This window comes from Solanum verrucosum, unplaced genomic scaffold, assembly GCF_900185275.1.
Source record: "Solanum verrucosum unplaced genomic scaffold, falcon-dt-bn FXZP01000026.1, whole genome shotgun sequence".
Lineage (NCBI taxonomy): Eukaryota > Viridiplantae > Streptophyta > Magnoliopsida > Solanales > Solanaceae > Solanum > Solanum verrucosum.
Window position 1 is genome coordinate 2,245,784 of NW_026020285.1, and position 27,412 is coordinate 2,273,195.

Genomic DNA, 27,412 nt, shown 5'->3' on the forward strand with positions numbered 1-27,412 from the left:
TGGCACTCGTCTTAACCCACCAAGACAAGTCAGCCTAAAACTCAACCATTACAATAAAATGCGGAAATTTTTATAATAGACTCAAATATACCCCCAAAATCTGGTTGTCACGTGTACAAGCCTCTAAAGTATTACAATTGAATCAAAAGAAAAATACAAGTCTCATATGACATTGTTTCTAGAGTAGAACAAGATCATAAATAGGAGTAAGAAGGATCGTTGAGAAGACAAACAACTACCTCACAAATCTCCCAGAAGCGTCAGAAAAGAAGAGAATAACAAGTACCACAAAAAATCCAGGCTCGTAACCTACAAAAAATTTGTAATGACCCAAAAGGTCATTTTTAGAAATTACTATTTTATTCCTCCCGATAGTTATCCTGAGTCATTTCTGATTAAGTCGGTGAAGCTGGTTTGGAAAATTTGAACTATTCGATAACTACATGTATTTAATTTACTGATAATTATTAAATAATTAATTTATTTAGTTGGTGGTTTAATGGGCCAAGTTCATAATTTAATACCCTATTTAACTTGGCCCATGTATAAAAACTGAATTTAAGCAGAAAGGGTTAAATATTTGTAAATCAGAATTTATGTAATAAGGGATAAAAGAAATTTCTGGGAAAAGAAAGAACCGTGGCGCAATGAGAACAAAAAGGCGGCCGACGTTAAACCGAAAGGTTCAAATTCAGGTAAAGATTTGTTCACAACTTTGATTGATAATGGTGTATGAAATCAATTATACTATATTATTTAGTGGGGTAGGAAAATAATTTGAACTGCTAGCAAATTTACATGTTCAAATATGAATACGGCAATTTAAGGTTGGGTTGAAAAAAATATTAATAATAGAAAAAGAAATAAAACCTAAGAGCATCTAACCAATGGAGGGATAATAATATGCTAATGATTATGAGGCTTATGATAGCCAATGATTGGCAGTGATTAGCCAATCATTGGGAGGGATAACTTCAGACAAGTTTTAAGTGATATTATGCAGATTTTAATGGTTTTAATATTATTTCTCGTGGTTTAAAAATTGTTGGATCTTCTTTATAGCTATGATAGTATTATGTACGTTTTGTTGTATTGATATATCTAGTTAAATAGTATTGTATGAATATCATTAGATTTATGATATTCGGAGAAACTGAAACTTAACCTTGGACTTGAAATTTGGAGAAAATTGAAAGAGTTGACATGTTAATTGACGTTTGGCATCAAGATTAGGAATTTGATTATAGATTTGAGCGAATTTTTGGGTCTAGTCTAGACAGAAAGTAATGTGGGTGTTCTTAGTCTCAAAATCTTATTGTGATTATCAATGTGAATAGATTGCTTTGAGTTGGAAGTTCAATGAAAGGGGAAGGCTCAAGTCTCGGAGTAAATTCTTATTTGATTCAGGCAAGTGGATTTCTAAACCCTTGTTAAGCGTATGGAATTCGTGTATTTCCTTATGGTATATGTTTGGGAGTAATGTGATCAATTGTTTGTGTGATGAGTTGAGAATTGTTTGAAAGACTTGTTGAATCATTATTGAAGTTGTATCATGATTGTGTTGTTGTGAATTGTGCAATGTTATGAAAATGGTCATCTCCTCATTATTTGTGTGAACATGTCATTTGCATTGTTCTGAGACATGGTTGTGACAAGTGTTATGTGCATTGAGAAAGAATAAGAAATTAAAGAGGATGTACCATTTCGAGGGACGTATCGCGCGCCGCGATGGATACTATATTTCGAGGGACGTGTCGCGCACCGCGACGGATACTATATTTCGAGGGACGTATCGCGCACCGCGATGGTTACTATTATCGAGGGTCGTATCGCGCGCCGCGATGGATGCATGGACAAATATGTCCCCCATGGGTCCCGGACTGAGAGACAGCGGGTGTGTATCACTAGGTCAGACATGCATCACTATACTTGACATTGCATTCCATTGCATTGCACATATTTATCATTATTGAGCTTGTTGTTGAGAATATGTAATTGTTAGAGTGTTGCTGTTGAGATATGTTATATTTGAATTGTGAACTGTTAGGTTGAACTGGTTTTAAGCAGGTTGTAGTTATGGAGATTGTAATTGATGAATATTGAGCTTGTTGTTGAGGATATGTAATTGTTAGAGTGTTGTTGTTGAGATATCTGCTATGTGAATTGTGAACTGTTAGGTTGTGCTGATTTTATGCATGTTGTAGTTGTGGAGGTTCGGTTGGGGTGTAAGGAGTACTCGTATTCTATCCCCTTAGCTTGTGTTTAGAGGTTTACTTGCTGAGTACCGCGTGGTTTGGTACTCACCCCTTGCTACTACATTTTTTTGTAGGTTACTAGCCCGGACCATATTTTATCTTCTCCTTATATGAGGCTTCTTGTGGAGGTTTGGGAGGTAGCTGCTTGTCATTTCAGCGAACCTTCTTTCTCCTTAATTATGATCTTGTTCTATTCTAGAAACAATGTCATTGAGACTTGTGTTTTTCTTTTGAATCAGTTGTAATACTTTAGAGGCTTGTACACGTGACAACCAGATTTTGGGGGTATTTTTGAGTTTATTATAAAAGTTTCCGCATTTTATTGTAAAGGTTGAGTTTTAGGCTGACTTGTCTTGGAGGGTTGAGACAAGTGCCATCACGTTCATTTTTGGGTCGTGACAAAATGGTATCAAAGCCCCAGGTTCATAGGTCTCACGTGTGTACAAGTCGAGTCTAAGTAGAGTCTCGAGGATTGGTACGGAGACGTCTGTACTTATCTTCGAGAGGCTATTGTGACTTTTAGGAAAAATCTTCATTTCTTGGATCTCTATCGTGCGTACTTGGTCCGGTTTTGATTATCATCGCTTTACTCCATTCACTCTCATTTATATGATGACTCGTGCGTAGCTCCTGATGTGAGTATTTGGTGTGTTGTATTTGTCTTGGATGTTAGATTTTTTACAAATGTGGAAGTGATAGACTTACGAGAAAGATGTGTTGTCAGATTTGAAATGTTCAACGAGTCGAATAGATTGAGTTAGGTGATGACTTGACGAAACATTTTAAGGATATTCGAATGATGAGGTTGAACAATAGTTTGAGGGATTTTATAAATGTGTTTATTTTTGGTTAGTTACCCCAATAAAGGGAATAATACTTTTGTGGTATAGGCAATATCTTGATTAATTTGATAATGGAAATGGAATGATTAAAAGGATGGATATGAAATGAACAGTGTGACTTCGGAAATTACAGTTAATAAAGTTGTATAAGTATGGGTTGTTTAGTATATGATGAGAATGATGTAGTAATAAACGAGGTCAGAATCTCTACTACGATTTAATAGATTGGGTATATATTTAAAAGGGTCATAATGCGACTACTATAATGGTACCGATTCTTACTTGTTTAAAGTTAGAGAATGTGTTACTTTTGTTGTTGACATGATCTACGAAGGGATGCATATCGTTTTGGACGAGAGACCGAACAAATTTGGTAGTGTATGTTAGTTACTTAATGGAGCAGGAATGTGTAGGCTATTTGGGTACAATCTTCTCGAGAGGTATGATGTGTTCTAGTGGTGGATTTAACGGACTTTCACGATGTGGTACTAGTGGTATATGGAAACAAATATGTTGATTCTTAAGCGTGAATACTAATAGCTACATAAGGAGTTATCAATTGTATTACATGGTCGTATAATAAGGTTTGATGTCGCATTCATATTTGAGAAACCAACTAGCTTGTTACTAAAGAAGAATGAGTTAAGCATTATATTGTTAGGAAAATTTTAGTGGTGGATCATTGGTACGATATTGATGTGTTTAGGCTGTGAAGTGTATCTTGAGGATTTTAAATGATTGGTAATTTCATCGTAAGCTCCATGGAAGTGGATCGATATTAGGATGACAAGTTTATAGGTAAAGGAAGTCTCAACGAGTATACTTGTATGAAGGTAATTGAGAATTTTAGTAAGAAAGTGCATATAAAATTAAGTTAGTCTTTTGAATTTGATTGATATAGCTGAGTTTGAGGTGTCATCAATGATAAGGTTGACTTCGTAGTGATGGAAAGGGCTAACTAAGCATGATAGTAATAAGAGTTCGTGATGAATTATAATTGGAATGCAACTATATGATAAGTTTTGTTGGTTAAAAGAATTTTGTATGGTATTGATGACTTTAGAATGTCTAAGGTATGGTTTACTATTATTTTGTGAGTAGCGTGGTTGTATGGTAATTATTTTTAAGGAGTTGGGATGTCGCTCGAATAGAACTTAAAGCAACTAAAGTCATAATGAAAAATATAGTGGGATGTAGTGTAGCCTTCGGAAAGAGGTGAGAGCAAGAATATTTTCTCTTATTGCAAGGGCTAAAGAAGTATCTTCAAAGGGATTAAGAATTAAGGTATAGAGACATGTGGTTCCATCTGTTTTACTATGGTTATGGTGATATTGTTACGTGTCATTCATATCAGTTAAAAATTGTTAGATAAGATTTGAGAAAGAAGTGTATAGATGTTTGACTCGAGTGTGATGATAAGTGTTTTATTGTTTTGAGTTTGATAATGAGTATGGTAGGATTTTTAGCAAAGGATATGATAAGGTCGATGGAGAGATGATCAATGATAAGCTAAGATACGTGAATTCACAAAAAAATCTTCGAGGTATGAGCTAATGTTGATAGATAAAGGGGTTGGGTTACATAGTTAGATTCAAAATTCAAGTTTTTCATGATAAGTTTAGGTTTGTGGTAGTGTGTTTTGTCAATGTATGGATTGGCAAGGTAAGAAATGATTGATCGCATTGAGTATGAAACATTTGGAAGGACTTAAAATTTGAGTAGTAAATTTGGTTAATTTTGATTGTTATACCTAAGGGGGGTTTCACATAATGTTATGGTTTAGAGGATAAGGTAAAAATGTCGTGGGTTGTTGGCCAAAGAATAAGATTGGTAAGCGAATCAGCAAAGGGAACAAAAGTTTGGTGTATTGAAGAGTTCAAGATATTTAGAATTTTGTATCACGAGAAGAATTTAAGAAAAGTGGAGGAATAAGACCTCTCGTATAAACCTTGGATTGTAGTTGAAGGTTGTATTGTTTATTGCCTTTGATTTTTATATATGACTATGGATGTGAATTGATTCGGTATAGACTTACTAGGATTTTATCATAGATTTTTTTTTATAAATATTGAGTTTTGGTTTGGGTTACTAGTAATGATGTGTGAAAGATTCTATGTGGTTATGTCGAGCTAGATTGTTCAAATTATGGTAGATGAATTATGAATGCACTATGATATGAACCTACATTTCTACTTGGTTATTGAGGATTTCGAGAGGATTAAAACTACTTTGTTGATGAAACTACATTGATTGTTATGATACGTTACATAAACACTTGATGGTAAATAAATATTGTGTGCTCATAACTATATAGAATTATTGGGGTGACCAAGAATTCCTTAAGTATTGGTATGAGGTATATGATGGTTTGAATAATAGTTAAAAAGTTGGTATGAGAAAGATTGTGTGGAGTTGACATTGGACATGATTCAATAGCTTCATCTCGATGAGAAAACACTATCAGATTTGAAATTTGTGTTATCACCCTTGGATGAGACCCTTATATATCATGTGATGCTTAAATAGAAAGAGAGAGAGAGTCATAGTTCAAAATTTTTGGAGGCTAGTATTGGCTAAGAAGACTTTGATACTAGTGATGGTTTGAGAGTAAGGTAAATGGATGGTGTGGTTATGATGGTTGTTGATATTAAGAGTGTTGACTTCAATGGAGTACCGTGAGAAGTGTGTGAGGTTTAATAAATCGAGTATGTGTAAGATTGTAATGGGGATCAGATTGGTTGATTGTGGGTGACTAAAAATCAAAGAGATAGAGTCAGATGAATGAAAATGTTTGATATGGGCACTATGGAAGGAGTAGCTAGAGTTATTCGACTTTGATTCTGTATATTCTTATGTGAATACTTGCTTCGTTTCAGACATGGTTTGGAGTATGATTAGTTGTTTACGCCCACATGTGTTTTTACTTCTATGGGTGAATCCTTAGTGGTGGATCAGATGCACCGATCCTCTTATTTCTTCTTGATAGGGTAGGATCCTTGACAAACTTGGTCATTTCACTTATGATAGATTTGGTGTTGTTTGAGATAGTTGAAGTACACTAGTGATTCTACACGCATAACCTTGCTTATGAGAACTTATATAAGAGCTATGAAGAGTTACAATTGTCTAAAAGTGTTGTTAGAGGTTCTACATTTTGAAGTGTATCGCTTGTTGGGTGTTTACTTGATCTTGTTCTTCTTTGGGTTAGATAAGTTTGATTCTCCCTTGATTAGTACTCAATGTCTAAAGATCACATTTTATAACTTAAGTTCATGGAAAGATTGTACTGTGAGAAAGGAATCTTGATATGATGTGTGATTATTTGTGCATTATGAGTGTCTGGAGGTTAATTCAGGCTCACTTCTGGTTGCAGTCAGTATTGATTTAGAAGGTTATTTTGGTTATAGGATAAAAGATTCATCATGATGGTTGTGTTAAGGTCCAATGGGGTTGAGTTCAGATTGAGTTCATCAATTGGTTTGTGGCTTGATAATCACTCTTGATTTATAGATCATCCAAAGTTTGATTCAAAAGATCGGTTCTTAGTAGTTGCTCTTGATGGAATGGTCTTAAGGATGTGCTCACTTGGAAAGATAAACATTGACTCTAGAAATTATACCTCAGGCTTTTGGTAATGTTGGTTTTCCTTCTTTCTTCTTCTTTACGTTCGAGGACGAACATGATTTTTAGTGATGGATAATGTAATGACCCAAAAGGTCATTTTTAGAAATTACTATTTTATTCCTCCCGATAGTTATCCTGAGTCATTTCTGATTAAGTCGGTGAAGCTGGTTTGGAAAATTTGAACTATTCGATAACTACATGTATTTAATTTACTGATAATTATTAAATAATTAATTTATTTAGTTGGTGGTTTAATGGGCCAAGTTCATAATTTAATACCCTATTTAACTTGGCCCATGTATAAAAACTGAATTTAAGCAGAAAGGGTTAAATATTTGTAAATCAGAATTTATGTAATAAGGGATAAAAGAAATTTCCGGGAAAGAAAGAACCGTGGCGCAATGAGAACAAAAAGGCGGCCGACGTTAAACCGAAAGGTTCAAATTCAGGTAAAGATTTGTTCACAACTTTGATTGATAATGGTGTATGAAATCAATTATACTATATTATTTAGTGGGGTAGGAAAATAATTTGAACTGCTAGCAAATTTACATGTTCAAATATGAATACGGCAATTTAAGGTTGGGTTGAAAAAATATTAATAATAGAAAAAGAAATAAAACCTAAGAGCATCTAACCAATGGAGGGATAATAATATGCTAATGATTATGAGGCTTATGATAGCCAATGATTGGCAGTGATTAGCCAATCATTGGGAGGGATAACTTCAGACAAGTTTTAAGTGATATTATGCAGATTTTAATGGTTTTAATATTATTTCTCGTGGTTTAAAAATTGTTGGATCTTCTTTATAGCTATGATAGTATTATGTACGTTTTGTTGTATTGATATATCTAGTTAAATAGTATTGTATGAATATCATTAGATTTATGATATTCGGAGAAACTGAAACTTAACCTTGGACTTGAAATTTGGAGAAAATTGAAAGAGTTGACATGTTAATTGACGTTTGGCATCAAGATTAGGAATTTGATTATAGATTTGAGCGAATTTTTGGGTCTAGTCTAGACAGAAAGTAATGTGGGTGTTCTTAGTCTCAAAATCTTATTGTGATTATCAATGTGAATAGATTGCTTTGAGTTGGAAGTTCAATGAAAGGGGAAGGCTCAAGTCTCGGAGTAAATTCTTATTTGATTCAGGCAAGTGGATTTCTAAACCCTTGTTAAGCGTATGGAATTCGTGTATTTCCTTATGGTATATGTTTGGGAGTAATGTGATCAATTGTTTGTGTGATGAGTTGAGAATTGTTTGAAAGACTTGTTGAATCATTATTGAAGTTGTATCATGATTGTGTTGTTGTGAATTGTGCAATGTTATGAAAATGGTCATCTCCTCATTATTTGTGTGAACATGTCATTTGCATTGTTCTGAGACATGGTTGTGACAAGTGTTATGTGCATTGAGAAAGAATAAGAAATTAAAGAGGATGTACCATTTCGAGGGATGTATCGCGCGCCGCGATGGATACTATATTTCGAGGGACGTGTCGCGCACCGCGACGGATACTATATTTCGAGGGACGTATCGTGCGCCGCGATGGTTACTATTATCGAGGGTCGTATCGCGCGCCGCGATGGATGCATGGACAAATATGTCCCCCATGGGTCCCGGACTGAGAGACAGCGGGTGTGTATCACTAGGTCAGACATGCATCACTATACTTGACATTGCATTCCATTGCATTGCACATATTTATCATTATTGAGCTTGTTGTTGAGAATATGTAATTGTTAGAGTGTTGCTGTTGAGATATGTTATATTTGAATTGTGAACTGTTAGGTTGAGCTGGTTTTAAGCAGGTTGTAGTTGTGGAGATTGTAATTGATGAATATTGAGCTTGTTGTTGAGGATATGTAATTGTTAGAGTGTTGTTGTTGAGATATCTGCTATGTGAATTGTGAACTGTTAGGTTGTGCTGATTTTATGCATGTTGTAGTTGTGGAGGTTCGGTTGGGGTGTAAGGAGTACTCGTATTCTATCCCCTTAGCTTGTGTTTAGAGGTTTACTTGCTGAGTACCGCGTGGTTTGGTACTCACCCCTTGCTACTACATTTTTTTGTAGGTTACTAGCCCGCACCATATTTTATCTTCTCCTTATATGAGGCTTCTTGTGGAGGTTTGGGAGGTAGCTGCTTGTCATTTCAGCGAACCTTCTTTCTCCTTAATTATGATCTTGTTCTATTCTAGAAACAATGTCATTGAGACTTGTGTTTTTCTTTTGAATCAGTTGTAATACTTTAGAGGCTTGTACACGTGACAACCAGATTTTGGGGGTATTTTTGAGTTTATTATAAAAGTTTCCGCATTTTATTGTAAAGGTTGAGTTTTAGGCTGACTTGTCTTGGAGGGTTGAGACGAGTGCCATTACGTTCATTTTTGGGTCGTGACAAAATGGTATCAAAGCCCCAGGTTCATAGGTCTCACGTGTGTACAAGTCGAGTCTAAGTAGAGTCTCGAGGATTGGTACGGAGACGTCTGTACTTATCTTTGAGAGGCTATTGTGACTTTTAGGAAAAATCTTCATTTCTTGGATCTCTATCGTGCGTACTTGATCCGTTTTTTATTATCATCGCTTTACTCCATTCACTCTCATTTATATGATGACTCGTGCGTAGCTCCTGATGTGAGTATTTGGTGTGTTGTATTTGTCTTGGATGTTAGATTTTTTACAAATGTGGAAGTGATAGACTTACGAGAAAGATGTGTTGTCAGATTTGAAATGTTCAACGAGTCGAATAGATTGAGTTAGATGATGACTTGACGAAACATTTTAAGGATATTCGAATGATGAGGTTGAACAATAGACAAGTCAGCCTAAAACTCAACCTTTACAATAAAATGCGGAAATTTCATAATCAACTGAAAAATATCCCCAAAATCTGGTTGTCACGTGTACAAGCCTCTAAAGCATTACAATTGATTCAAAAGAAAAACACAAGTCTCAAATGATCTTGTTTCTAGAATAGAACAAAATCATAAATAGGAGTAAGAAGGATCGTTGAGAAGACAAACAACTACCTCACAAATCTCCCAGAAGCCTCGAAAAAGAAGAGAATAACAAGTATCACAAAAATCCAGGCTCGTAACCTACAAAAAAAATGTAGTAGCAAGGGGTGAGTACCAAACCACACGGTACTCAGCAAGTAAACCTCTAAACACGAGCTAAGGGGATAGAATACAAGTACTCCTTACACCCCAACCGAACCTTCACAATTACAATCTGTATAAAACTAGTCCAACCTAACAGTTCACAATTTACAAAGCACATAGCTCAACATAACACTCTAACAATTTCATATCCTCAACAACAACAATAGTTTCATATCCTCAACAACAACACTTTAATAATTGCATATCTTCAACAACAAGCTCAGTATTCATCAGTCACAAGTTCCATAGAAAGGCACTCACAAGATCAGCAACACACAAGATCAAGTTCACCAATAAGAAAGAAGTGCAATGCAATGTCAAGTATAGTGATGCATGTCTGACCTAATGATACACACCCGCTGTCTCTCAGTCCGGGACCCATGGGGGACATATCTGTCCATGCATCCATCGCGGCGCGCGATACGACCCTCGATAATAGTAACCATCGCGGCGCGCGATACGTCCCTCGAAATATAGTATCCGTCGCGGCGCGCGATACGTCCCTCGAAATGGCACATCTTCTTTATTTTCTTATTCTTTCTCAATGCACATAACACTTGTCACAACCATGTCTCAGAACAATGCAAATGACATGTTCACACAAATAATGAGAAGATGACCATTTTCATAACATTGCACAATTCACAACAAGACAATCAGGATACAACATCAACAATGATTCAACAAGCCTTTCAAACAATTCTCAACACATCACACAAACCATTGATCACATTGCCTTTTATTATCCCTTTTTCATCATTAGAATTAATCAATGTGGCCAAGTCAACCCATCACCAAGCCTCATTACCCTAAACACATATTACAAGGAAATACATGAATTCCATACACTTAACAAGGGTTTAGAAATCCACTTGCCTCAAATAGTCGAACAATCACCCTGGGACTTGAGTCATTCTCTCTCGGTTGACTTCCAAATCAAAACAATCTAGTTCAACATAACCACATAAAATCTTCCACACATTATTGTTTGTCACCCAAACCAAAACTCAATCTTTATAAAAGTCGATGATAAACCCCTAGTAAGTCTATACCGAATAAATTCACATCTCACCATCATATCTAACCTCATAGGCAAAAATCAATAATTCCTTCAACTACAAATCAAGGGCTTATACGAGAAGTCTTATTCCTTCACTTTTCTTAAATTCTTTCCATGACACAATTCTAAATATCTTGAACTCTTCAATACACCAGACTCTTGTTCCTTTTGTTGACTCACTCAACAATCTTATTCTTTGGCCAACAACGCCTAACATTTTTACCTTACCCTCAAAATAAAAACTTCAGATGAAACTCCTTCTTAGGTCCTTTGAAAATCAAAATGACACACTTTATGACTCAAGACATATACAAGTCCTTCTAAATGCTCAATATTCAATGTGATTGATCATTTCTTACCTTATCAATCTACACATTGACAAAACATACTACCACGAACATAAACTCACCATGAAAAACTTGAATTTTAATTTTAATCCTGTAACAAAATCCCACTATCTACCAACATTAGCTCATATATTGAAGATTTTTATGAATTCATGTATCTTAGCTTATCATTGATGGCCTCTCTATCGACCTTATCATATCTTTGGCTAAAAATCAAACCATACTCATTATCAAACTCAAAACCACAAAAGAACTTATCATCACACCGTCTGTACACTCCTTTCTCAAGTCTTACTCAATAGTTTTTAACAAATATAATGAACTCGTGACACTATTACCATAACCAGAGAAAAACAGATGAAACTACGTGTCTCTGAACTCAATTCTCATGCCCTTTGAAGATACATGTTTAGATTTTACAATAAGAGAAAATATTCTTGCTTTCACCTCTTTTCGAAGGCTACACTACAATCCTACTATTAGTTTTCATTATGAATCAATTGTAATGCTTTAGAGGCTTGTACACGTGACAACCAGATTTTGGGGATATTTTTCAATTGATTATGAAATTTCCGCATTTTATTGTAAAGGTTGAGTTTTAGGCTGACTTGTCTTGGTGGGATCAGACGAGTGTCATCACGTTCATTTTTGGGTCGTGACAAAATGGAATGTAATGACCCAAAAGGTCATTTTTAGAAATTACTATTTTATTCCTCCCGATAGTTATCCTGAGTCATTTCTGATTAAGTCGGTGAAGCTGGTTTGGAAAATTTGAACTATTCGATAACTACATGTATTTAATTTACTGATAATTATTAAATAATTAATTTATTTAGTTGGTGGTTTAATGGGCCAAGTTCATAATTTAATACCCTATTTAACTTGGCCCATGTATAAAAACTGAATTTAAGCAGAAAGGGTTAAATATTTGTAAATCATAATTTATGTAATAAGGGATAAAAGAAATTTCCGGGAAAGAAAGAACCGTGGCGCAATGAGAACAAAAAGGCGGCCGACGTTAAACCGAAAGGTTCAAATTCAGGTAAAGATTTGTTCACAACTTTGATTGATAATGGTGTATGAAATCAATTATACTATATTATTTAGTGGGGTAGGAAAATAATTTGAACTGCTAGCAAATTTACATGTTCAAATATGAATACGGCAATTTAAGGTTGGGTTGAAAAAATATTAATAATAGAAAAAGAAATAAAACCTAAGAGCATCTAACCAATGGAGGGATAATAATATGCTAATGATTATGAGGCTTATGATAGCCAATGATTGGCAGTGATTAGCCAATCATTGGGAGGGATAACTTCAGACAAGTTTTAAGTGATATTATGCAGATTTTAATGGTTTTAATATTATTTCTCGTGGTTTAAAAATTGTTGGATCTTCTTTATAGCTATGATAGTATTATGTACGTTTTGTTGTATTGATATATCTAGTTAAATAGTATTGTATGAATATCATTAGATTTATGATATTCGGAGAAACTGAAACTTAACCTTGGACTTGAAATTTGGAGAAAATTGAAAGAGTTGACATGTTAATTGACGTTTGGCATCAAGATTAGGAATTTGATTATAGATTTGAGCGAATTTTTGGGTCTAGTCTAGACAGAAAGTAATGTGGGTGTTCTTAGTCTCAAAATCTTATTGTGATTATCAATGTGAATAGATTGCTTTGAGTTGGAAGTTCAATGAAAGGGGAAGGCTCAAGTCTCGGAGTAAATTCTTATTTGATTCAGGCAAGTGGATTTCTAAACCCTTGTTAAGCGTATGGAATTCGTGTATTTCCTTATGGTATATGTTTGGGAGTAATGTGATCAATTGTTTGTGTGATGTGTTGAGAATTGTTTGAAAGACTTGTTGAATCATTGTTGATGTTGTATCCTGATTGTCTTGTTGTGAATTGTGCAATGTTATGAAAATGGTCATCTCCTCATTATTTGTGTGAACATGTCATTTGCATTGTTCTGAGACATAGTTGTGACAAGTGTTATGTGCATTGAGAAAGAATAAGAAATTAAAGAGGATGTACCATTTCGAGGGACGTATCGCGCGCCGCGATGGATACTATATTTCGAGGGACGTGTCGCGCGCCGCGACGGATACTATATTTCGAGGGACGTATCGCGCGCCGAGATGGTTACTATTATCGAGGGTCGTATCGCGCGCCGCGATGGATGCATGGACAGATATGTCCCCTATGGGTCCCGGACTGAGAGACAGCGGGTGTGTATCATTAGGTCAGACATGCATCATTATACTTGACATTGCATTGCACTTCTTTCTTATTGGTGAACTTGATCTTGTGTGTTGTTGATCATGTGAGTGCCTTTCTATGGAACTTGTGACTGATGAATACTGAGCTTGTTGTTGAAGATATGCAATTATTAAAGTATTGTTGTTGAGGATATGAAACTATTGTTGTTGTTGAGGATATGAAATTGTTAGAGTGTTGTGTTGAGCTATGTGCTTTGTAAATTGTGAACTGTTAGGTTGGACTAGTTTTATACAGATTGTAATTGTGAAGGTTCGGTTGGGGTGTAAGGAGTACTTGTATTCTATCCCCTTAGCTCGTGTTTAGAGGTTTACTTGCTAAGTACCGTGTGGTTTAGTACTCACCCCTTGCTACTACATTTTTTTGTAGGTTACGAGCCTGGATTTTTGTGATACTTGTTATTCTCTTCTTTTTCGAGGCTTCTGGGAGATTTGTGAGGTAGTTGTTTGTCTTCTCACCGATCCTTCTTACTCCTATTTATGATTTTGTTCTATTCTAGAAACAATGTCATTGAGACTTGTGTTTTTCTTTTGAATCAGTTGTAATACTTTAGAGGCTTGTACACGTGACAACCAAATTTTGGGGATATTTTTCAGTTGATTATGAAGTTTCCGCATTTTATTGTAAAGGTTGAGTTTTAGGCTGACTTGTCTTGGAGGGTTGAGACGAGTGCCATCACGTTCATTTTTGGGTCGTGACAAAATTGTAGAAGCAAGTGGTGAGTACCAAACCACATGGTAATCAGCAAGTAAACCTCTAAACACGAGCTAAGGGGATAGAATACAAGTACTCCTTACACCCCAACCGAACCTTCACAACTACAATCTGTATAAAACCAGCCCAACCTAACAGTTCACAATTTACAAAGCACATAGCTCAACACAACACTCTAACAATTTTATATCCTCAACAACAACACTCTAACAATTGCATATCTTCAACAACAAGCTCAGTATTCATCAGTCACAAGTTCCATAGAAAGGCACTCACAAGATCAGCAACACACAAGATCAAGTTCACCAATAATAAAGAAGTGCAATGCAATGGAATGCAATGTCAAGTATAGTGATGCATGTCTGACCTAATGATACACACCCGTTGTCTCTCAGTCCGGGACCCATGGGGGACATATCTGTCCATGCATCCATCGCGGCGCGCGATACGACCCTCGATAATAGTAACCATCTCGGCGCGCGATACGTCCCTCGAAATATAGTATCCGTCGCGGCGCGCGACACGTCCCTCGAAATATAGTATCCATCGCGGCGCGCGATACGTCCCTCGAAATGGTACATCCTCTTTAATTTCTTATTCTTTCTCAATGCACATAACACTTGTCACAACTATGTCTCAGAACAATGCAAATGACATGTTCACACAAATAATGAGGAGATGACCATTTTCATAACATTGCACAATTCACAACAAGACAATCAGGATACAACATCAACAATGATTCAACAAGTCTTTCAAACAACTCTCAACACATCACACAAATAATTGATCACATTGCCTTTTATTATCCCTTTTTCATCATTAGAATTAATCAATGTGGACAAGTCAATCCATCACCAAGCCTGATTACCCTAAACACATATTACAAGGAAATACATGAATTTCATACACTTAACAAGGGTTTAGAAATCCACTTGCCTCAAGTAATCGAACAATCACTCCGGGACTTGAGTCTTCCCCTTTCGTTGAGCTTTCAAATCCATAAAATCTATTCAGATAAATAATCATAATAAGATTTCAAAACTAACGACACTCATATTACTATCTGTCTAGTCTAGACACAGAACTTACTCAAATTTATAATCAAATTTCTAATTTCAATGCCAATTAACACGTCAACTCTCATATTTTCCAAGTTTCAAGCTTAGGATTAAGTTCCAACTTCTCCTATATCATAAATCGAAAACTAGATCATCCTATAAAAATATTTCCAAGATGGATACAACCCACCAAAATAGTAACAATTGTGCAGAAACTATACCCACACACCTTCTTTTTATCACTTTAGTTTTCCCAATGATTAATTACAATAATTATCCAACAATTATCCCAAAATGGCCATTGACGGCGTATCACTATTCCACTGGAAATCTTGGCATACTGCTAAAGGGAACACCAGCAATAACTTCTCAAAAAAATAACCAATGACATATCTATAATGGTCAACTAATTATTGCATTATCACTTATAATCCTATATTTTTTTTTCCTTTAACTACGAACAACACAGGGATGTCAATTCAATATTGACATTTTGATGATACTCTTTCTCCAACCAATAATAACAATATAATAATAACAACATGGCTATCCCTTAATTAGAAATGAAGTAATCGTATACAACAGAATCTAATTTAAAATTATTACCTCAATGAATCGTTCTTATGTGACGGCGCCAGGAGGTATTCCGCCAACCTAATTATTTTTCATTCGAAAATAATTTTGTGCTAAAAGTGACAAACCCTATTAATTTATTTTAATATGGGTTAAGTAGTATAGGTATTAAATAAATTATGGCATTGTCTATTAACCACCAACTAATTCACTCTAGTTAAACAAATATTCTAAATTTCCAAAAATGACATTTCGGGTCATTACAGTCAATATAATAGAGTGAAAAAATAAATGACTATAAATGTTTGAGAAGATTCTAACTTTAAAGAATTTTAAAGAATAACATCCTTAACTCCAAATTTAAAATTGTTGCATAGACAAAGAAGAGAAAATAATAAATTTGCAATCTATCGGTAAGGATCATTTGAAGAAATATATTCTACCTAATTCAATCACGATGATGGATGCTTCATTCAATAAAACAGTTATCTATTATTACATGATGCACAAGGAAATATAAATAATTGTAATTGAAATAGTTATCGGTAATTGTTCCTTCCCTTCTAATTGAATTAGACTTAGCACTTATGACGTGTTGTTGAATAGTGTATGAGTTGACACATTATCACTTGAATGTATTCCTTCAGAAATAATATTGAGTTCTTTTTACTATACTTTTGAAATACATATTTTCGTCAATCTTGTGTGTGATCTCATAACAATGCGCATCTAGAAACTTCATCCTAAAATTATTTAAGCCTAATCACCCAAATTCAAGCTGACGTATCTGTAGGCTTTTTACAAGAATTATTCTTATCCTATAAGATATGATTTCTTTTAAAATTTGGTATATGCCAATTCATAAGTTCATAATCACATTTTTCCTATAATTGCCCAGTTATATGCGATCTCCAAACAATGTACATTTGTTAAGTTTATCCTAAAATTATTTACTTGTCATTACCAAAATTCAAGTTGACATATCTATACATTTTTCAAAAGTCATTGATCTTATCCTAAAAGATATTAATATTTCTAAATATGGTATGATAATTAATAAGTCCACAAATACACTTTACTATAAACGCTTAATGCATTCTCTTTCATAATGTCACGACCCAAAAACGGACGTGATGGCCCTCATCTTATCCCACCAAGCCAAGTCAGCCTAACACTCACCCATTACAATAAAATGCAGAAATTTCATAATTTACTCAAAAATATCCCCAAAATCTGGTTGTCACGTGTACAAGCCTCTAAAGTATTACAATTGAATCAAAAGAAAAATACAAGTCTCATATGACATTGTTTCTAGAGTAGAACAAGATCATAAACTGGAGTAAGAAGGATCACTGAGAAGACAAACAACTATCTCACAAATCTCCCATAAGCCTTGGAAAAGAAGAGAATGACAAGTACTACAAAAATCCAGGCTCGTAACCTACAAAAATTTGTAGAAGCAAGGGGTGAGTACCAAACCACACGGTACTCAGCAAGTAAACCTCTAAACACGAGCTAAGGGGATAGAATACAAGTACTCCTTACACCCCACCCGAACCTTCACAACTACAATCTGTATAAAACCAGCCCAATCTAAAAGTTCACAATTTATAAGCACATATCTCAACAACAACATTCTAACAATCATATATTCTCAACAACAAGCTCAATATTTATCAATTACCACCTCCACAACTACAACCTGCTTAGTACCAGCCCAATATAACAGTTCACAGTTTACAAAGCACATAGCTCAACACAACACTCTAAATATTTCATATCCTCAACAACAACAATAGTTTCATATCCTCAACAACAACAATCGTTTCAAATCCTCAACAACTAACAATTGCATATCTTTAACAATAAGCCCAATATTCATCAGTCACAAGTTTCATAGAGAGGCACTCACAAGATCAACAACAGACAAGATCAAGTTCACCAATAATAAAGAAGTGCAATGCAATGAAATGCAATGAAATGCAATGTAATGTCAAGTATAGTGATGCATGTCTGACCTAATGATACACACCCGCTGTCTCTCAGTCCGGGACCAATGGGGGACATATCCGTCCATGCATCCATCGCGGCGCGCGATACGATCCTCGATAATAGTAACCATCGCGGCGCGCGATATATCCCTCGAAATATAGTATCCGTCGCGGCGCGCGACACGTCCCTTGAAATATAGTATCCATCGCGGCGCGCGATACGTCCCTCGAAATGGTACATCCTCTTTATTTTCTTATTCTTTCTCAATGCACATAACACTTGTCACAACCATGTCTCAGAACAATGCAAATGGCATGTTCACACAAATAATGAGGAGATGACCATTTTCATAACATTGCACAATTCACAACAAGACAATCAGGATACAACATCAACAATGATTCAACAAGACTTTTAAACAATTGATCACATTGCCTTTTATTATCCCTTTTTCATCATTAGAATTAATCAATGTGGACAAGTCAATCCATCACCAAGCCTCATTACCCTAAACACATATTACAAGGAAATATATGAATTCCATACACTTAACAAGGGTTTAGAAATTCACTTGCCTTAAATAGTCGAACAATCACTCTCGGACTTGAGTCTTCCCCTTTCATTGAACTTTCAAATCAAAGCAATCTATTAAAATAAATGACCACAATAAGATTTCAAAACTAACAACACCCATATCACTACAGGTTTAAGCCTAGACCCAAAAACTCACATCGATTCTATAATCAAGTTATGCTAACCTTGATACCAACTAATATGTCAACTCTTTCAAGTTCTTTTCCAAATTTCAAGCCTAGGGTTTTGTCTCAATATCTCTAAATAACATAATTTTAATGATCTTTATATATCACAATACACCCACTATTTTATTACATATCTCAATTATTACCAAAACTTGATTTATAATATGATGTTGTACTACGAAATTCAACTACGAAAGAACAAGCATATCCAGAACTAAACTATATCAAGAGCCGAAGTTATGAGAACTTATATACGAAACTGAAACTGTTGTACAACAATCCAATCCTATATATATATCATTGCCATCATTACCTAATGAATAAATCCTTCATCCTAATAACTAATAAGTTATACCATAAGAGCACCACGTTGGCAATTCAGATTTCCAATACAAAATCATTTTATTTCTTTCTTAATACTAATCTAATTGCCAAGATACTATTAATTAATCATCGCCGACTTCCAGCCATTACTCCGTAGCGCGCCACTTTTCATTTAATTTGACTAATATTAATTAATAATAATGTCATTAAATTATAACATGCCGTAATAATGTAATGGTATCCATCATTCACAACAAATGGGATATAGAATTAAGAATTTAGATAAGCTTGTACCTGAAATTACTTGTCGTAATGAGACTTTAGGTTTTCCATCCATGGCTGGTCTTGTTAATTCTTTTTTTTTCTCCTCTGCGTATTTCATGTTTCAACAGTTAGGGCTTTTGGCCCTTATTTCTTTTATTCATTTATTTATATATATATTTCTATTATTTTCTTTTTCTATTGTTATTAGAAACAAAATAATCCTTTATTAAATCTGAAAATTGTGTCTCTTATTCTATAAGCCATAAATTATTTATAAAAGCTACCAAAAAGGGGTAATATAAAAATAATGGTTAAAATCATAAAACGACTAAGAGGGTCGTTACATTATCCACCACTAAAATCATGTTCGTCCTCGAACATAAGGAAGAAGAAGGAAGAATAAGTCTAAGTTATGACCTACCAGTCGGTGTTCATCTCGCTAAGTGAGCTCCTCCTTAAGGCCATTCCATCAAGATCAACAATTAAGAACTAAACTTTCAAATCAAACTTTGGAAGATCTATAAATAGGGGTGATTATCAAGCCACATACTAACCCATGAACTCAATCTAAACTGAAACTCATTGGACCTTAACACAGCCATCATGACGAATCTTTTCTCACATAAACAAGATAACCTTCTGAATCAATATTGATTACAACTAGAAGTAAGCCTGAATCAACCACCAGACACTCATAATGCACATACCATCATATCTCTTATCACGATTACCTTTCACAACACAATCTTTTCACGAGCTTAAGTTGTAAAAATCTTATCTTCAGACAGTGGATACTCATCAAGGGAGAATCAAACTTATCTAATCCAAAGAAGAAAATGGTTAAGTAAACACCCAACAAGCGATACACTCAAAATGCAGAACCTCTAACAACACTTTAGACAAGTGTAATTCTTCATAGTACCTATTATATAGGTTTTCATAAGCAAGGCTGTGTGTGTAGAATCACTAGTATACTTCAACTATCTCAAACAACACCAAATATGCCATAACTAAAATGACCAAGTCTACCCAAAATGCCACCCTACTAAGAGGACAAACATAGGATCGGTACACCCGATCCACCACTAGGAATTCACCCATAGATATGAAATAAAAATGTGTGGGTATAGACAACGAATCACACTCCAAATCATATCCAAAACGAAGTAGATGGTCACATAAGAATATACAGAACCAAGGTCAAATAACACTAGATACTCCTTCCATAGTGTCCCTATCAAACATTTTCATTCTTCCGGCTCTATCTCTTTGATTTTCTAGCTACCCACAATCCACCACTTTGGTCCCCATTACAATCGTACCCAAGCTCAATTTATTAGGCCCAACATACTCTTTACATCATTCCATTGAAGCCCACACTCTTAGTACTAATAACCATTATAATCACCCCAACTATCTACCTTACTCTCAAACCATCACTAGTATCAAAATCTTCTTAGAAAATACATTGTCGCCTCCAAAAATTTCAAAATACGGCTCCCTCTCTTTTCATTTAAGAATTTCATGACAAATACATGTGACACCCAAGACTGATAACACTAATTCCAAATCTAAAAGTACATTACCATCGAGATACACCAATTGAATCACACTTAATGTCAACTCCACATAATTTTCTTTTCAGATACCAAATTTCAATTAATATTCAAAACCATCATATACCTCATACTAACACTTACAAAATTCTTGGCCACTCAAATAATTCGGTGTACTATAAGCTCATAATTTCTACTCAACATCAAATGCCTATGTAACACATCCTAACAGTTTGTATCATCCCATCAACAAAGTACGTAGTTTCAATCCCCTCGAAATCCTCATTAATCATGTAAAATTGTATGTCCACATTTTTTAGCATCAATAAGTTACCTATCATAATTTGAACAATCTAGCTCGACATAACCACATATAATCTTCCACACTTCATTGCTTGTCAACCTAACAAAACTCAATCTTTAGAAAAGTTGATGATAATTCCTAGTAAGTCTGTACCGAACTAGTTCATATCTCACAGTCATATCTAAACTCATAGGTAAAAATTAATAAATCTTTCAACTACAAACCAAGGGTTTATACAAGAGGTCATATTTCTTCACTTTTCTTAAATTATTTTCATGACACAAATTTCAAATACCTTGAACTCTTCAAACACCATACTCTTTCTCGTTTTGCTGACTTGCTTACCAATCTTATCCTTTGACCAACAACCCATGATATTTCTACCTTATCCTCTGAGCCAAAACATTACGTGAAACCCCCCCTTAGGTATAACAATCAAAAGTAATCAATTTTACGACTCAAATTATGCACAAGTCCTTCCAAATGCTCAATACCCAATGCGATCGATCAATTCTTACCTTACTAATTCATACCTTGACAAACCACAATACCACGAACGTAGGCTTGCAATGAAAAACTTGAATTCTAATTCCAATTATGCCAACTATCAAACTCAAAAACACAAAGCACTTATTACCACACTCAAATTGAACGCATATAGACTTCTTTCTCAAATCTTATTCAATCGTTCTAACCAATCTGATTAACCCACGACACTATTACCGTGATCAGAGCAAAATGGATGAAACCACGTGTCTCTTAACCGATTCTCAACCCCTCTAAAGATACATCATTGGCCATTACAATTAGAGTAAATATTATTGCTCTCTCCTCCTATAACTTTCTATGCAACAATGTTACTCACCAAATAGTAGCAAACCACAACCTTAGGTGCTCATTAGTCTTCCTTACAATACAAAAAAAAACTGTTTAACCAACAATCCTTATTACATAGTTGCATCTCAATCACAGTCCATCACAAACTCTTATTACCATCATCCTTAGTTAGCTCTTGTCATCACCACGAAGTCAACCTTTTCATCAATATGACACCTTAAACCCAGTTATACCTACCAAATTCAAAGGACTAACCCACTTTTATATGCACTTTTTACTAAAATTTCCAATTACCTTCACACAAGTATACTCTTTGAGACTATCTTTACTCATAAGCTTGTCATCCTAATGTCAATCCACTTATAAGGAGCTTACGGTGAATTCAACACTCATCTAAAATCCTCACGATACATTTCACAACCTAAACACATCAATATCATACCTACTTATAAGATTGTACCCAAATAGCGCACACATTTCTACCCATTAAGTAACTATTATACACTATCAAATTCGTTCAGTCTCTCATCAAAAGCGATATGCATTCCTTCGTAGATCAGATCCATAACAAGAGTAACACATTCCATAACTCTAACCAAGTAAGAATTGACACCATTGTAATAGTCGTATCATGACCTTGTTTGGTATACACTGAATCTATGAAGCCACAAAAGAGATTCTAACCTCAATTGGTGCAACATCATTCTCAACATTCGCTAAGTAACTCATACTTGTTATGACAACTTTATTAATTGTAGTTTCCAAAGATACATCTCCATTATCTAGCCATCATTTTAATCATTTCACTTCCAATTGTTAAATCACTTTAAATATTGTATATACCACACAAGTATTATTCTTTTTACCAGGGTAACTAATCTTACTCAACCCCTTCAAATTGCAGAACATTCTTAGTCTGACCAGGCCTCATTTCAATAACTCTATCACTTCCAAACCAGATCTAGACTCCACGCCATACACAACACCCCAACTACCCACATGAGAAACTACGCACGAGTCATCACTATAAGTGAGAGTGAATGAAGTGAAGCGATAAGAATCAAAACCGGAACAAGAACGCACGATAGAGATCCAATGAGTGAAGATTTTTCTTAAAAGTCACTATAGCCTGTCGAAGATAAGTACAGACGTCTCCGTACCGATCCTCGAGACTCTACTTAGACTCGGCTTGTATACACGTGAGACCTATGAACCTGTGGCTCTGATACCATTTTGTCACGATCCAAAAATGGACGTGATGACACTCATGTTATCCCACCAAGACAAGTCAGCCTAACACTCACCCATTACAATATGTAGAAATTTCATAATTTACTCAAAAATATCCCCAAAATCTGGTTGTCACGTGTACAAGCCTCTAAAGTATTACAATTGAATCAAAAGAAAAATACAAGTCTCATATGACATTGTTTCTAGAGTAGAACAAGATCATAAACTGGAGTAAGAAGGATCACTGAGAAGACAAACAACTACTTCACAAATCTCCCAGAAGCCTTAGAAAAGAAGAGAATGACAAGTACTACAAAAATCCAGGCTCGTAACCTACAAAAATTTGTAGAAGCAAGGGGTGAGTACCAAACCACACGGTACTCAGCAAGTAAACCTCTAAACACGAGCTAAGGGGATAGAATACAAGTACTCCTTACACCCCACCCGAACCTTCACAACTACAATCTGTATGAAACCAGCCCAATCTAAAAGTTCACAATTTATAAGCACATATCTCAACAACAACATTCTAACAATCATATATTCTCAACAACAAGCTCAATATTTATCAATTACCACCTCCACAACTACAACCTGCTTAGTACCAGCCCAATATAACAGTTCACAGTTTACAAAGCACATAGCTCAACACAACACTCTAAATATTTCATATCCTCAACAACAACAATAGTTTCATATCCTCAACAACAACAATCGTTTCAAATCCTCAACAACTAACAATTGCATATCTTTAACAATAAGCCCAATATTCATCAGTCACAAGTTTCATAGAGAGGCACTCACAAGATCAACAACAGACAAGATCAAGTTCACCAATAATAAAGAAGTGCAATGCAATGAAATGCAATGAAATGCAATGTAATGTCAAGTATAGTGATGCATGTCTGACCTAATGATACACACCCGCTGTCTCTCAGTCCGGGACCAATGGGGACATATCCGTCCATGCATCCATCGCGGCGCGCGATACGATCCTCGATAATAGTAACCATCGCGGCGCGCGATATATCCCTCGAAATATAGTATCCGTCGCGGCGCGCGACACGTCCCTTGAAATATAGTATCCATCGCGGCGCGCGATACGTCCCTCGAAATGGTACATCCTCTTTATTTTCTTATTCTTTCTCAATGCACATAACACTTGTCACAACCATGTCTCAGAACAATGCAAATGGCATGTTCACACAAATAATGAGGAGATGACCATTTTCATAACATTGCACAATTCACAACAAGACATCAGGATACAACATCAACAATGATTCAACAAGACTTTTAAACAATTGATCACATTGCCTTTTATTATCCCTTTTTCATCATTAGAATTAATCAATGTGGACAAGTCAATCCATCACCAAGCCTCATTACCCTAAACACATATTACAAAGAAATATATGAATTCCACACATTTAACAAGGGTTTAGAAATCCACTTGCCTTAAATTGTCGAACAATCACTCTCGGACTTGAGTCTTCCCTTTCATTGAACTTCCAAATCAAAGCAATCTATTCAAATAAATGACCAAAATAAGATTTCAAAACTAACAACACCATATCACTACAGGTCTAAGCCTAGACCCAAAAACCCACATCGATTCTATAATCAAAGTTATGCTAATCTTGATACCAACTAATATGTCAACTCTTTCAAGTTCTTTTCCAAATTTCAAGCCTAGGGTTTTGTCTCAATATCTCTAAATAACATAATTTTAATGATCTTTATATATCACAATACACCCACTATTTTATTACATATCTCAATTATTACCAAAACTTGATTTATAATATGATGTTGTACTACGAAATTTCAACTACGAAAGAACAAGCATGTCCAGAAATAAACTATATCAAGAGCCGAAGTTATGAGAACTTATATATGAAACTGAAACTGTTGTACAACAATCCAATCCTATATACATATATATATATATATATCATTGCCATCATTACCTAATGATTAAATCCTTCATCCTAATAACTAATTATTTATACCATAAGAGCACCACTTTGGCAATTCAGATTTCCAATACAAAATCATTTTATTTCTTTCCTAATACTAATCTCATTGCCAAGATACTATTAATTAATCATCGCCGACTTCCAGCCATTACTCCGTAGCACGCCACTTTTCATTTAATTTGACTAATATTAATTAATAATAATAACATTAAACTATAACATGCCGTAATAATGTAATGGTATCCATCATTCACAACAGATGGGATATAGAGTTAAGAATTTAGATAAGCTTGTACCTGAAATTACTTGCCGTAATGAGACTTTAGGTTTTCCATCCATGGCTGCTCTTGTTAATTCTTTTTCTTCTCCTCTGCGTATTTCATGTTTCAACAGTTAGGGCTTTTGGCCCTTATTTCTTATATTCATTTATTTATTTTTATATTTCTATTATTTTCTTTTTCAATTGTTATTAGAAACAAAATAATCTTTTATTAAATTTGAAAATCGTGTCTCTTATTCTACAAGCCATAAATTATTTATAAAAGCTACCAAAAAGGGGTAATATAAAAATAACGGTTAAAATCATAAAATAACTAAGAGGGTCGTTATACATAACCACCATCAAGAAAACTATATTATTTTACATTGTTTATTACATCTCAAGCAAGGTTTGTACTTATTAACCTTATATTTATAAGATTTTTTAATGTATGAGTGTATGCATGAGTGGTTTTCATGAGATTATTTACTATTTTAAACTAATTATTATTATAATTTTATTTTATGTATAGATAAAATGAATAATTTCATCATCAACAACAACAAGTTCAACAAGAAGAAAGTGGTGTTCATAATGGGAGCAACAGGAACGGGAAAATCTCGTCTCTCTGTTGACCTTGCCACCCATTTTCGAGAGAAATAATCAACTCGGACAAATGCAAGTTTATGAGGGACTTGAAATCGTGACCAACAAGATCACACACGCTGAGAAACAAGGTGTACGACACTATTTGCTAGGTATACATATTTGAAAAAGACATTTTTTTGTGATTCCTTTATTTTAATGTGAATATTAATTGGCAATTATTTTGTTTCACAATTTTTAATTTTTTAGGTGAAATTGAGCCAGATTCCAACTTCACGGCCGAAGATTTCTATCTGAAGTGCATTGAATACATAGAAAAAATTTGAAGACTCAATGTGTTCCAATTATTGTTGGAGGGTCAAATTCGTTTATTCAAAAACTTGTGGAAGACCCTGTATTCATGTTCAAACATAAGTATGACAGTTGCTTTATTTGGATTGATGTAGAGCAATCAGTCTTGAACCGTAGAGTTGACACGAGGGTTGATGAAATGGTCAATGCAGGTAGTTTTTGTAGTTATTTATATATGAATCAAAATATAATAATGACTCTAACTAAAACTTTTCTTATATAGTTTTCTTAATAATACTTTCGGTTTTCAAATATATGTTCACCTAAATAAAACTATTCTTAAATTTATGCTGCATGCAGGGCTGGTGGATGAGGTGCGGCAATTTTACATTCCAGATGCAGATTACACCAAAGGAATCCGACGGTCCATTGGTGTCCCTGAAATGGCCAAATATTTAAGGGAAGAAAAAAATATAGACGGAGATGATGAATCAAAGAAGATGATTCTTCAAGCTTCAATTTCAAGTATCAAGCGTAATACTCGTATATTAATTTGTAACCAACTTGACAAGATTCAACGATTAATAAATGAGAAAATGTGGTCGGTGCATCATATTATTGCTACTGACGTTTTCAAAGAAGATAGAAAAGAAGTTGTTGACGAAGCATGGAGGAATACTGTTTTGCAACCATGCCTAGATATTGTGGAAAGATTTCTCAAAAATGATGATCACAATATTAGTATTGAGTGTACATAAACTATCATTATCTCTATCTTGTGTTAGTTTTTCTCTTGGTCACTTTAATTTTTGACCTATTTTGTACCGTTTGTATCAAACTACAGATATATATATACTATTCTTATTTGTAAAATCATTGTTATTTATAGAGTATATATTTAAGCTTTATAAAAATATTTATTTTAAGGTCCGATCCAAGCCCAAGCGCCAAGTCCAAGTCCAAATCCAAGTCTTTGATATTTAATATATATTAATATAAATTCGTACTTACACAATTAAATGAGATCATTCTTAATGTCAAGATAATAGAGTGAAAAAATAAATGACTATAAAT

The 27,412-nt window shown here is 34.6% G+C and overlaps 1 protein-coding gene across 1 annotated transcript in view; it reads left to right on the forward strand.

The window, feature by feature from the left end:
* LOC125834295 (adenylate isopentenyltransferase 5, chloroplastic-like) overlaps positions 1 to 27,096 on the forward strand; it is a 28,724-nt gene extending 1,628 nt beyond the window's left edge. The window contains exons 3-6 of the mRNA XM_049513455.1: positions 4,889 to 4,896; positions 7,660 to 7,689; positions 26,376 to 26,550; positions 26,699 to 27,096. Of these exons, the coding sequence (XP_049369412.1) occupies positions 4,889 to 4,896; positions 7,660 to 7,689; positions 26,376 to 26,550; positions 26,699 to 27,096 (611 nt within the window). The remainder of the gene's footprint in view (positions 1 to 4,888; positions 4,897 to 7,659; positions 7,690 to 26,375; positions 26,551 to 26,698) is intronic.
* Positions 27,097 to 27,412: the final 316 nt, after the last annotated feature.